Raw genomic sequence first — 12,955 nt, forward strand, 5'->3', positions numbered from 1 at the left:
TGTATAACACAATGAGAGAGAGAGAGAAAAAAAAGAACATACATATCATCAAACACAAAAACTGAGTTCGCTACCTCAGTCAACAGGCTTCATGAGATGTCCCTTTCTCTACATTGGGGAAACCCTAAGGGTTGTAAAAAGAATCCTCACCCACCATCATCAGTTGGTGGCATGCTTCATCTTAGGGTTCCCACCCAAGCCCCCTAATGCATCTGGGTGTGATACCACGCCTCATTTACAGCAGGGTGAGATAGTATTTTGTAAGAACAAAAAGTGTTTTTAAAATTGCCTCAGTGTTGTTGATCTCTTCCGGTGAATTTTAATAGTGGAAACCTTGGGCAAAGGTTACAAACAGTGGTGGATGTACTTGTGAGACATTAGTGGTCTTGTGCATCCTAGATTATGGTCCACATGTTTCAGCCATTTCTGTTAAGTGCTCTCTGGGTCAATATGGCATGCAGCAGTTTTTTAACTAATCGTAACTTACAATATATCTCTTTCACTCCTTCTGGATATTTTTTGTGTGGTTATTTCTTTGTCTTGGCGATATCTTACGTTTTTCTTTGTTCCAAGAATATCTGTCCAGCTTTTTTAAGGACATCTTAGTGGTGCCTAAAAGAGATGGACCTATGCTCTCAGAAACTGTCCAGCCTCTTTTCTCCCTGTGACGACCCAATTAAGACATTTCTTGGGAGATCTAATTTGGACACTATCCAGTAGAGTGTCCACCCTCATCATAGCACTAAATCTGGTTTGGTGGCAGCTCCAGAATATGTATGTCTGAGATCTGCTTCTCTTAGATTCGTAAGCAGCATTTGCCACTTTTGACTATGCAGTCCTACTGGATAAATTACAGCACTTGTTGGTGAAGTTGCACTTGAACGGCCAGGCTCTTTTCTGTTTGACTGCCCCCAAAGGGTCTCTATATTCTCTTCACATGAAGCAATCAGACCATCTTTTACACAGTTTTGAAGAGATAAGCACTGTAGCAGTCTTGCTCAGTATATGGTGTATACCTATAGGTGAGGCACCCTGTACTGAGTCCAGGCAACCCTTAGTGATAGTGTAGGCTGCTCTAGATAACCAGAGCTCTCAGAGATAATCATATGTACACACTCTAGAACTAACTTCGGTATATCTCCTAACTGGAGATATGGTCATACAAAAATATACTTAGCAACAGGTAAGTAAAGGCATAAAATAACATGGGCCCCCTTGGGGGGGGGCAAACTATAGTAAAAACATGGAATGCCGAAAACCACACTAAACTCACGCTACCACCCAAGCACCCTTAGGACTGGGTGTGAGGAAATGCCTCCTTGGCATGGTTACCCCCTGACTTTTTGCCTTTGCTGATGCTATGTTTTGAATTGAAAGTGTGCTGAGGCCTGCTAACAAGGCCCCAGCACCAGTGTTCTTTCCCTAACCTGTACTTTTGATTCCACAATTGGCACACCCTGGCATCCAGATAAGTCCCTTGTAACTGGTACCTCTGGTACCAAGGGCCCTGATGCCAGGGAAGGTCTCTAAGGGCTGCAGCATGTATTATGCCACCCTAGAGACCCCTCACTCAGCACAGACACACTGCTTACCAGCTTGTGTGTGCTAGTGAGAACAAAATGAGTAAGTCGACATGGTACTCCCCTCAGGGTGCCATGCCAGCCTCTCACTGCCTATGCAGTATAGGTAAGACACCCCTCTAGCAGGCCTTACAGCCCTAAGGCAGGGTGCACTATACCATAGGTGAGGGTACCAGTGCATGAGCACTGTGCCCCTACAGTGTCTAAGCAAAACCTTAGACATTGTAAGTGCAGGGTAGCCATAAGAGTATATGGTCTGGGAGTCTGTTTTACACGAACTCCACAGCACCATAATGGCTACACTGAAAACTGGGAAGTTTGGTATCAAACTTCTCAGCACAATAAATGCACACTGATGCCAGTGTACATTTTATTGTAAAATACACCACAGAGGGCACCTTAGAGGTGCCCCCTGAAACTTAACCGACTATCTGTGTAGGCTGACTGGTTCCAGCAGCCTGCCACACTAGAGACATGTTGCTGGCCCCATGGGGAGAGTGCCTTTGTCACTCTGAGGCCAGTAACAAAGCCTGCACTGGGTGGAGATGCTAACACCTCCCCCAGGCAGGAGCTGTAACACCTGGCGGTGAGCCTCAAAGGCTCACCCCTTTGTCACAGCACCGCAGGACACTCCAGCTAGTGGAGTTGCCCGCCCCCTCCGGCCCCGGCCCCCACTTTTGGCGGCAAGGCCGGAGAAAATAATGAGAATAACAAGGAGGAGTCACTGGCCAGTCAGGACAGCCCCTAAGGTGTCCTGAGCTGAGGTGACTCTAACTTTTAGAAATCCTCCATCTTGCAGATGGAGGATTCCCCCAATAGGATTAGGGATGTGACCCCCTCCCCTTGGGAGGAGGCACAAAGAGGGTGTACCCACCCTCAGGGCTAGTAGCCATTGGCTACTAACCCCCCAGACCTAAACACGCCCTTAAATTTAGTATTTAAGGGCTCTCCCTGAACCTAGAAACTAGATTCCTGCAACTACAAGAAGAAGGACTGCCGAGCTGACAAACCCCTGCAGAGGAAGACCAGAAGACACCAACTGCCTTGGCCCCAGACTTACCGGCCTGTCTCCTGCCTTCCAAAGAACCTGCTCCAGCGACGCTTTCCAAGGGACCAGCGACCTCTGAATCCTCTGAGGACTGCCCTGCTTCGAAAAAGACAAGAAACTCCCGAGGACAGCGGCCCTGCTCCAAAAGAACTGCAACTTTGTTACAAGGAGCAGATTTAAAGACCCCTGCAACTCCCCGCAAGAAGCGTGAGACTTGCAACACTGCACCCGGCGACCCCGACTCGACTGGTGGAGAACAACCAACTCAGGGAGGACCCTCCGGCGACTCTACGACTGTGAGTAACCAAAGTTGTCCCCCCCCTGAGCCCCCACAGCGACGCCTGCAGAGGGAATCCCCCGGCTCCCCCTGACCGCGACTGTCTGAACTCCATTTCCCGACGGCTGGAAAAGACCCTGCACCCGCAGCCCCCAGCCCCTAAAGAAACGGAACGTCTGTGCAGGAGTGACCCCCAGGAGGCCCTCTCCCTTGCCCAGGTGGTGGCTACCCCGAGGAGCCCCCCCCCCTTGCCTGCCTGCATCGCTGAAGAGACCCCTTGGTCTCCCATTGAAAACTGAAGGAAACCCGACGCTTGTTTGCACACTGCACCCGGCCGCCCCCGCGCTGCTGAGGGTGTACTTTCTGTGCTATCTTGTGTCCCCCCCGGTGCCCTACAAAACCCCCCTGGTCTGCCCTCCGAAGACGCGGGTACTTACCTGCTGGCAGACTGGAACCGGGGCACCCCCTTCTCTCCATTATAGCCTATGTGTTTTGGGCACCTCTTTGACCTTTGCACCGGACCGGCCCTGAGCTGCTGGTGTGATAACTTTGGGGTTGCTCTGAACCCCCAACGGTGGGCTACCTTGGCCCAAAAACTGAAACCTGTAAGTGCCTTACTTACCTGTTGAAACTAACAATAACTTACCTCCCCCAGGAACTGTGAAAATTGCACTGTGTCCACTTTTAAAACAGCTTATTGTGTTTTATGTAAAAAGTATACATGCTAAAGTAATGATTCAAAGTTCCTAGAGTACTTAACTGCAATACCTTTCAAAAGAGCTATTACATGTAAAATTTGAACCTGTGGTTCTTAAAATAAACTAAGAAAAGATATTTTTCTATAACAAAACCTATTGGCTGGATTTGTCTCTGAGTGTGTGTACCTCATTTATTGTCTATGTGTATGTACAACAAATGCTTAACACTACTCCTTGGATAAGCCTACTGCTCGACCACACTACCACAAAATAGAGCATTAGTATTATCTCTTTTTACCACTATTTTACCTCTAAGGGGAACCCTTGGACTCTGTGCATGCTATTCCTTACTTTGAAATAGCACATACAGAGCCAACTTCCTACACTGGGGAAGTACTAGCACCCCAAAAGTAAGTAGGTAGGATTCTCCTGGCACCTGTGTGCAGATTAGAAATCTCGGGTTAGTGTCCATAGGATAACATGGGGAAGTCTTGGAATTTTCGCGTTTTAGATCCCTTCCCAGAGGACTCTGACGAAAACCGTTGGGACAAATGGAGTTTGGATAGTGCCCCCATCTATGGATACCCAGAACAGTGGACTACCTACACCAGTGTGCCCAGTTGCATGGGGGGAAGGTGTGTCAGAACCTCCTGCTGAAGTCAGTGGGGACTTCGGTTGTCCAGCTGGTGTTGTGACCCGTGGACCAGGTGAGTGGAAGCCAGGCATGGATTCCGAAGGAAGAGGAACTAAATATAGAGGGAGCAGAGTCCAAACCACCCAGTGGTGCCCTGGCTGTGCAGGAGGACGTGCCCACCTTCCCGATGATGCTTCCTGAAGAATGGTGGACAAAGAAGTGCAGCTGTGGATTGCAGGCAATGCAGGAGGATCCAAGGAGTCCTCCAAGAGATGTCGCACTCCAGTCGTTGGATTGTAGAGGGGGTCAGTGGTCAGAAGGACCACCAACAAGCCCTGGCAAATGCCTGAAGCATTTGTGTGGAGTTTGCAGGAGTACTGGGGACCAGCTTGGTCCCGGTGACCTATTCTTGGCTGGTAGGTCAGGGCCAGCCCTCAGCAAGCAGGAGAGCCAGCAGGAATCTTTGGAGCCCTCAGCAGGACCCTCTGGCAGCAGACACTGGGAGTTACAGGAATGCCTCAGCAGCACAGCAAAGAGGTATGCCCACGTCGCAGGAGTTGCAGAGAGGACGTTGTTCTTGGAGCTTGAGCGTGCTGGAGGCTGGGACTTGTTGGAGCTAGGAGGTCTTTGGAATGAAGAGCCAACAAGCCTTGGCTACGACAAGCAGACACAGTGCACAGGGTTTCCAGCCAAACAGCTCCAGCTAGGAACCACAACTTTCCAGTTGCAACAAAGATATATCAGACCTCTGGAGAGCCACAGAACCACCATCTGTGTTGCAGAGCCTTGGAGAGTCCGTGGGACAGCAGGATCCACAAGCCGATTGTCGTCATTGAGGTGCCTGCAGATGCAGGGAAGTGACTCCTTCACTCCAAGGGAGATTCATTCCACCCTTCATTCCAGTGACTCTGGAGGATGCACAGCCACAGCATTGCAGAAATCTTTACAGAAAGAAGAAACCGAGCTGCATCAGGAGCCCTCCTAACAGTTACAAGTTTGCTCTTGGTTCCTTAAGAACAGAGGCAGTTCTGGTGTCCAGCTTGCAGAAGTGTCTTGCAGAGGAGACTTGCAGACGGTGTTCCTGAAGTCTTGCAGATGACTCTAGGTCCCCTCATTTCCAAGATGGCAGAATCCAGTGGCCACCTGGCAGAGCTCTGTGGACTTCCCTAGGGGAGGAGCTGGACAGGGGGTGGTCAATCCCCTGTCTTTTGTCTGGTTTCACACCAGAACGAGAACTGGGGGTCCGCACTGGTACAAACCGGTTTATGCAAGGAGGACACCAAATGTGTCCTTCAAATCAGTCTGGTGGCACTCTGAGGCACCCCCACCCCAGCCCAGAGACACCTATTTCTAAAGAAGAGGTGGTCACACCTCTGTCCTACAGGAAATCCTTTGTTCTGCCTTCACCTGTCTGAGTTAGGCTTAGCAGCAGAAGGGCAGAACAGTGTCTGCGGTCGGCAGCAGCATGGGCTGGCATGCAGACCCTGCATGGCTGTACAGGCAGACCTGGGGAAATCCCATAGGGAACCCCCAGAGTACATGGTATCATGCAGCTAACACTGGAATTGGTGTAGTTGCATGATTCTAACATGTATGATACCAAACATGCGTAGGTTTGATGAAGCCATTATGTAGTTGGACCACTCGTGTTGACCAGTGTCCACTACATACCTTAAGCTGACTTCCCCACACTTACAAAGCCCCGGCAATGGAGTCTGAGGTTTGTAGGGGCACATCTGCTCATGCAGGGGTGCCCTCATACTTAGAACCATGCACCCTGTCCTTGGGCTAAAGGGTCTACTTTAGGGGTGACTTACAGGGTGGGAGTGCACTGACCATGAGTGTAAGATGCATACACCATTTCATGCAAGCTGCAAGATATGCAGCCACAGTTTGAATGGCCCCCCCTAGGTGGCACAATACATACTGCAGCCCATGGGGGACCCCTGGTGTACCACTGTCCTGGCTACGTAAGTACCATATACTAGGGAGTTACATTGGTGCAACATTATGCCAATTGTGGGTTGTAAACCTACCTACAACTAAATTTAGGGTAGAGATCACTGACACTTGTGTCCTGGTTAGTAGGATCCCAGTGTACTACAGTCTAAACACACTGACACAAGGCAAAAAGTGGGGGGGGGGTACTACATTCAGAAACCAGCTTCCTACAAGCACTGGGAGTGCACCTCTCTAACATACACATTGAGCCACTTGCTAGATTAATCCACGACTAAACTGCTCCTTTTAATCAATCAGTCAGGATTTGAAGAGGCCTGCTAATCACATGTGAGGGTATCCAGGCACTAAGATCCTGGTGCCATCAGTCAGCAAGCCAGGTCTTGAGTGTTTTTCAGAATTCTCTGAGAGAGGATGCTGTTTGGAGGTGAAGGGGAGGGTTGTTCCAGGCCTTGGCTGTGAGGGAGGAGAAGGAGCGTCCTTCGCTTTGACTTTGAATGTGTTGAACCTTAGGCAGTTGATTTTCATCCATTCAGCAACATTTTTCATGCAGTTGTGGATGTTGGTCTTGGTAGTGTAGGGGTCTTCTGAGAGCGAGAGGATGAGCTGAGTGTTGTCTGCATAGGAATTGGTTTTTAGGCCATAGGCTCCTACAATGTTGGCCTGGGGCGTTATGTAGGTGATGAACAGGGCGGGGCTGAGGGATGAGCCTTGCTGGACTCTTCATATGATGCTTTTGTGTTCCGACGTGAAAGGTGGCAGGTGTAATGCGATCCATTTGAGGGCATCTTCCTTGATGTGGCGGAGTCTGTTGATGAGGGTGTGGTGGGAAACGATGTTGAAAGCTGCTAATAGGTCAAGGAGTATCAGGGCCGCTGTGTCTTTCCAGTCGAGGAGGGTCCTGATGTTGTCGGTGGCAGCGATCAGGGCGGTCACGGTGCTGTGGTTGGGCGTAAGCTGGTCTGGGAGGTGTCCAATAGGAGGTTGTTCCCCAGCTGTTTGGTGAGTTGTCGGTTGATGGCCTTCTTGAAGACTTTGTGGGGGGTAGGCAAGCAGAGATTTGGGGTAGTAGTTCTTAAGATCGCCAAGATCGACAGAGGGTTTTTTCGAGGAGGGGTCTGACCTCTGCGTGTTTCCACTAATCTGCGAAAGTGGCCATGGTGAAGGATGCATTGAGAATGGAGATAAGTTTAACGCGGATTTTCTTGCTCCCGAGTTGGAAGAAGTGGTTGGGGCAGGAGTCTGTGGGTGCTCCAGAGTGGATGGAGTTGATTATGGCTGTGGTGCTCTGTGTGTGCTGAGCTGTTCCCCTGCGGTGAGCAGAAGGTTGTGGGTGGCGTTAGCTGTTGTGAGGAGGCTGTGGAGGTCTGTAGGTTGGGGTTCGAAGGTACTGTAGATGGATGATATCTTGCTGTGGAAGTAGTCTGTCAGGGTGTTGCAAAGTTCCTGGAATGAGCTGATCTTGTTCTTGGTGTCTGATGGGCAGGAGAACTTTCTGACGGTGCTGAATAGTTCCTTGCTGTGGTTGGAGCTGGCTCCAATGCGGTCAGCCTGGGGGGCGCATTTTTTTTGTGTTGTTTAGGCATTGATGGTATATGGTGAGGGCTGGTTTGAAGGTGACATGGTCTGTGTGGGGTCAGAATGGGTGGTTTGAGGGAGTCTGTCCATTGGGTCTCTGTTACTTTGTTCGAGCTGTGGTGGAGGACCTTGGCTCTTGGTGGTGGTGCGTGTGTTAATACTGCGATGCTAAAGTGGACAATGGCGTGGTTGGTCAAGTTAAGTTTGATGGCATGGCGGTACTTGACTCTGTCGCTGTCAGTCAAGATTAGGTCAAGTGTGTGGCCTGCGCTGTGTGTGGGGTCGGTGACCAGTTGGGTGAGGCCGATATTGCTCATGCTTTCCAGGGGGTTGCTGGTGTTGTTGTGTTCGGGGTCGTTGAGTGGAAGTTGAGGTCACAGAGGAACATGTAGAGTTTGGAGTTGTTGGCGAGTAGTGGGATGAATTCTGAATGGCGTTGCAGAAGCCGGGGGTGGGCCTGGAGGCTCTGTATGTGAGGGTGCCTCTGATGGTCATTCTGCCTTCGTTTGTAGTTGAAGTAATCCCTGATTGGTGTAGTGTCGTCTTCGGTGGTGGTGAAACTGTTGGTTTCTTTGTGGATGATGGTGATGCCACCTCTGTTTGTTGGTGCAGTCCGCAGTCCCGGTGTGTCATCTTGTATCCGTTGGGCGTTGCGTTGGCGATGTTGGGGTGGTTATGTCAGGTCTCAGTAATTAAGACATTGTATTGGGTGAGGGTGGTGATGGTGTCCCAGATTTTGTTAGTGTGTTTGCAGAGTGATCGGGCGTTGAGCAGGATGAAGTGGGGTGGTTCCTTGGCATTTGCAGTCAGTGAGGTGGGTGAGGTGAAGGATTCCCTGAGTGTGGAAGTTGTTGAGTTGCAGACAAAGAGACATTGAGGGCTGGTGAAAGGTGTGTAGGAAGCTGGCTCTTTGCATTGTATATCTCATTTTGATATACTTAGAGTCCAGGGGTTCACTTACTAGCAGACTGGGCTTGCTCTAGCATTCCCAAGGTGCTCTCTTAGGGGGTAGTGTGGTTGAGCAGCCTAGGCTTACCGGAGAGGCGTGTTAGACATCTGCAAATACACACATAGTCAATAAATGAGAAACATCTCATTAAGGAGATCCACACCAATTTACAAAAATAACAAGTATCTTTAATATATTTAGGCACCATAATCAATACGATCAGGTAAGTATGTATTGCAAAAAAAATACTTTCAGGTTTCAAAAATCAACACAGTGCATTTTTCAGAATCAGCAATCTTTTCCTATGGAGGAAAAACAAGTACTGCATTCAAGTATAGTACAACAGCTTATGGAACCAATCTCCTGGACTTAAGGTGAGTATGGGGTAAGGTCCAAGGCCACACCAACAGATCACACTGGGTGGCACTGGGGCTGCTGGGTGCAGAGGTGTGCAGTACAGCATCAGGTGCCAGTGTTAGTCAATGGCGATCGGTCTGGTTGAAAGGAGGCTGCAGGTTTGGACTGTGAGTCCAGTCAAGGAGAAGTGGGTTCAAGTCTTGAAATGCTCTAGGATGTGGAGACATGTTAAGTCCTCTTTTCCACGGGCCAGGGGCGATGGTTGCTTAGGTGTCTTGAGGTGTTGGGTTTTCTCTGCTGGGAGCACTTGCAGTTGATGGAACCTGCAGACAGAGGCTCCAGGTGGTGTCAGTGAGTCCACAGTGGGCGAATCCAAGGTGAGCTTTGTCTCTGGAGGCCAGGGGTTCACGCTGACACTGTTGATCAACTTCAGCTCGGGATAGGTGGCACAGGTGCAGTGGTGCATTCTGGTGTCAGGTTTTTGAGGTCTGGCGTCCTCTCAGGTCTTTGGGGTGGCACCAAGATGCAGGGAAGCAGCTCCACTGGAGTTTAAAATTATTTTTATTGTTTTTTTGCAATACAACAGTACAGGAAAGAACAAGGCAATTGTGGGTGGCTGGGGGGGGAGGTGGGGGTGGAGGGAAGTATAATGGTATAGGGGGCAGGGGAAATAGGGGGTCAAGGGTGAAAAGGGGTGAACACAGTAATATCTGGTAGAATGACAATGACCAGACATATATCTGTTGTAAGACCCTTGAAGGGAGTCTATTTACCAAGTACTACAGCACCATCATTACAGTGATGTGTGGCCATCCATGTAATAGGCAGTGGTGTTAGGTGGGGCGAGGGGTTATCTGTGCCTATTGGTGGGGGCTTTGGCCATTGTGTGGCATCCCCACATACATCAACAAGGGTGAAGAAAGCTAGATGGGTGTATCGTCACCCCCTGTGTTAGACATATCAGAAGGGATTCAGAGATGTTTCTTTAGCATATAAATGATATGAAGGTTTCCCAGATGTCCCTAGGGCAGGAGCGTATGGGTATCTGATCCCAGAAGGTGGATAATTGTTCCTGACAGTATGTGACATATTATAGACAGGCGTCTACAGTGAGAGTGTGTTGCGGGCCCAATACATGGCCACTGTTCTTAGGGCCGTTCGAGGCCGATATATCTTTGTTATAGCCCAGTAGACCCACCAGAGGAGTAAACGGTTGGGCGTTTTTGGTTATGGTGTGTATGGTAGAGAAAATCCCTTCCCAGAATCACTCAATCCCTGGGCACTCCCACGCAAGATGTAGGAAGGTGGCCTGCAGTGAGCAGAACCTCAGGCAGCTGGCCACCTCCACAAGGCCCATTTTCTGAAGTTGGAACTGTGTGCGATATAGGCGGTGTAAATACTTGAAATGTATTCACCTCAGACAGTAATTAGGGAAGAGAAGCAAAAGAGCCCAGCATGCTAACGTAAACCACCCCTTGCCCTGCGGAGGCATTCCACTGTGCCTTTCTCTTTCTGTGGTGCCTCAGAGGACAGAAAGATGGCAGTTGTTAAAGGCCAGGATTCAACACGATCAGCCTCTACCGCTACATGAGGCTGGATTGGTGTTGGATACAGTCAATAATGTAGGTTTGACACTTGGGTGACACAATGCAAATAGTGACCTATCCAGCACTCCCAGTCAGCCCTGGGAAGGTGGAAGTGTGAGGAGCTCCCATTTGATTCTGGGTTGTTTACTGGCCTAGATCAATCTTACCAGACTGGTATGGAGGCGACATAAGAGGGTGGTAGTGAGAGCAGGGGCGTGTTTAGGAAAAGATATAAAATTTCGATTGGATTGCCATTTTGCAATCAATATCCCACCAGATATGGACAGTGGGAGCCCAGAGCAGAATTTTGGTTCTCCAGCCATGAGATGGCGAACTTGTTACCTGGGCATCTGGCCCACTAAAATGGGTAATCCAGCTGGAACGGTTGTGTGTCATCATGAGAGGGAATAGGGTGGATTTGGACCAGTTAAAGTATATGCCCAAGAGACCACCAAAGCGAATAACCTGTCTAGTGAGTCAAGTCTCAAGCGGTGGGTAATGTGTAAAGGAGTTGTATCTGGTGAAGGAAACTGGTACTCAAACTGATGCATGCTAGTAATTGGAACAGATATGGCCACTTGAGAGAATCAAATGCCTTAGTGGCGTCCAAAAGAGCATCCATTGCTGAGATCCGAGGGTGTAGGTGGTGCATAACAGCACATATAGCAAAGGTTGTGGAATGTAGAGTGGCCAGGGATGAACCTGGATTGGTTGGATCTCACTATTTTGGGTAGTATTGAAGAAGTCGGTTTGCCAAGATTTTTGCAAAGATTTTGTTGTCCATGTTAATCATGGACAGCGTGGGATAAGAGTTGCAATGGGAGGCTGGCTAGTCTGGTTCTAGAAGCTCTATTATGGGTGCCTCTCTAAGGGACAGAGGGAGGGTACCCCTCGCTAGGGATTCATCAAACATGGATAACATGTAGTGGGCCAGGAGGGGCGCATATTCTCTGTAAAAAGTAGTGGGAAAGCCATCAAGACCGGGTGCTTTGTCGCCCGGGAGACTGCGTATGACTTGTATTAACTCTTCTGTCGTGATGGGTGAGTTGGGGTAGGCACAGTGGGCATGCTCGAGGCACACAAGCTGTAGGTTGTCAAGGTATGCGCGGAGGGCATTATCGGTGTGGGCCAGGGTGGCGGTATATAAGTGTGCATAGAGCCGGTCATTATATCTAGGAGCTGTTTATGGGCAGAGTGGAGAACCTCATTATCATCCAACATTTGCACCATTTATGTAGAAGCTAGTGATTTGAGGAGTAGGCCTGTAAGGGTCTGGTTGGTCATCGTCGCCATATCCACAAGCCTGTGTGTCCCGGTCCAGGTAGTTGACTTCCTGGCTGCTTCTTTGGTGAATTCTAGCAGTTTGGCTTGGATTGTAGCCAGTGTGGCTTTGCACTTGACCCTAAAGTAGTCCACTTTGAGGGCCCGGATTTCCATCTCCAGAAAAGCAGCGCGCTCCCATACGGCCTTCAGGAGTTCAGGTGCAAAGGGGTGTGTCAGATGTATAGCCGTGTCTAGTGAGGTAAGCATGGACTAAATGCGCCTTCCTGCGGTCATTAACCTTGTGGATATTCCAGTTAAGGCAGTTGGTGGGGGACATGGCGGCATGTGGAGGGGGTGTGTATGGTGTGCCTCTAAGTGATTAGATATGGCATGCCTACAGCAGAGAAATCACGAATTGAGTGACCGTGTTGGGGATTTGTGGAAGAGAAATACAATAACAAACAACAACACTGGCAAGCTTCCCAAACCCACCCACCTCCCACTCTAACCCGATCTTGTTGATATCTTGAGTACTTGTATGCTTTTAGTGCTTGCTAATGCTCAATCACAGCTCTGATTATCGTTTATATTTTGTTTTTTGGTTGTTTTTTTTAGAGCAGTACCAGAGGAAGAAAGGGAAGCAAAATACTTCAGGATTGTGACATCATCTATCTTGGCTTTAAAGAAAGTGCTGTGCATGTTGCCAACGGAAGAGAAACACTTTCTGGAGGAGAAACTGCCATTAATTTTATCACAGAACAAGTTCTGGAAATACAGCAAGCACAAATGCCCTCAGGTATAAATCATGACAGAGTTATAAAGAACATTTTATGTACCTTCAGCAGTATGGTACTATTTTTAAATTCTAGTTTTATGAAATTTGGATGTCTTTAAGTAATTGCATTTTCTGAAGAAACAGGAGTGAAGACATAGATTGTTGGTGGTTTTCCCTGCACAATACAATGATGCAAAATGAGTTTGCTGAGATAAGAGCTGTGGGCTCTTGGTCCTACTGCTCACAATTTA

The 12,955-nt window shown here is 49.0% G+C and overlaps 1 protein-coding gene across 1 annotated transcript in view; it reads left to right on the plus strand.

Moving 5' to 3' along the window:
• LTN1 (listerin E3 ubiquitin protein ligase 1) overlaps positions 1–12,955 on the plus strand; it is a 488,777-nt gene that overhangs the window by 45,125 nt on the left and 430,697 nt on the right. Inside the window, exon 6 of the mRNA XM_069204077.1 lies at positions 12,545–12,725. Coding sequence (XP_069060178.1) covers positions 12,545–12,725 — 181 coding nt within the window. The remainder of the gene's footprint in view (positions 1–12,544; positions 12,726–12,955) is intronic.

Source organism: Pleurodeles waltl, chromosome 8 (assembly GCF_031143425.1).
Source record: "Pleurodeles waltl isolate 20211129_DDA chromosome 8, aPleWal1.hap1.20221129, whole genome shotgun sequence".
Taxonomy (NCBI): Eukaryota; Metazoa; Chordata; class Amphibia; order Caudata; family Salamandridae; genus Pleurodeles; species Pleurodeles waltl.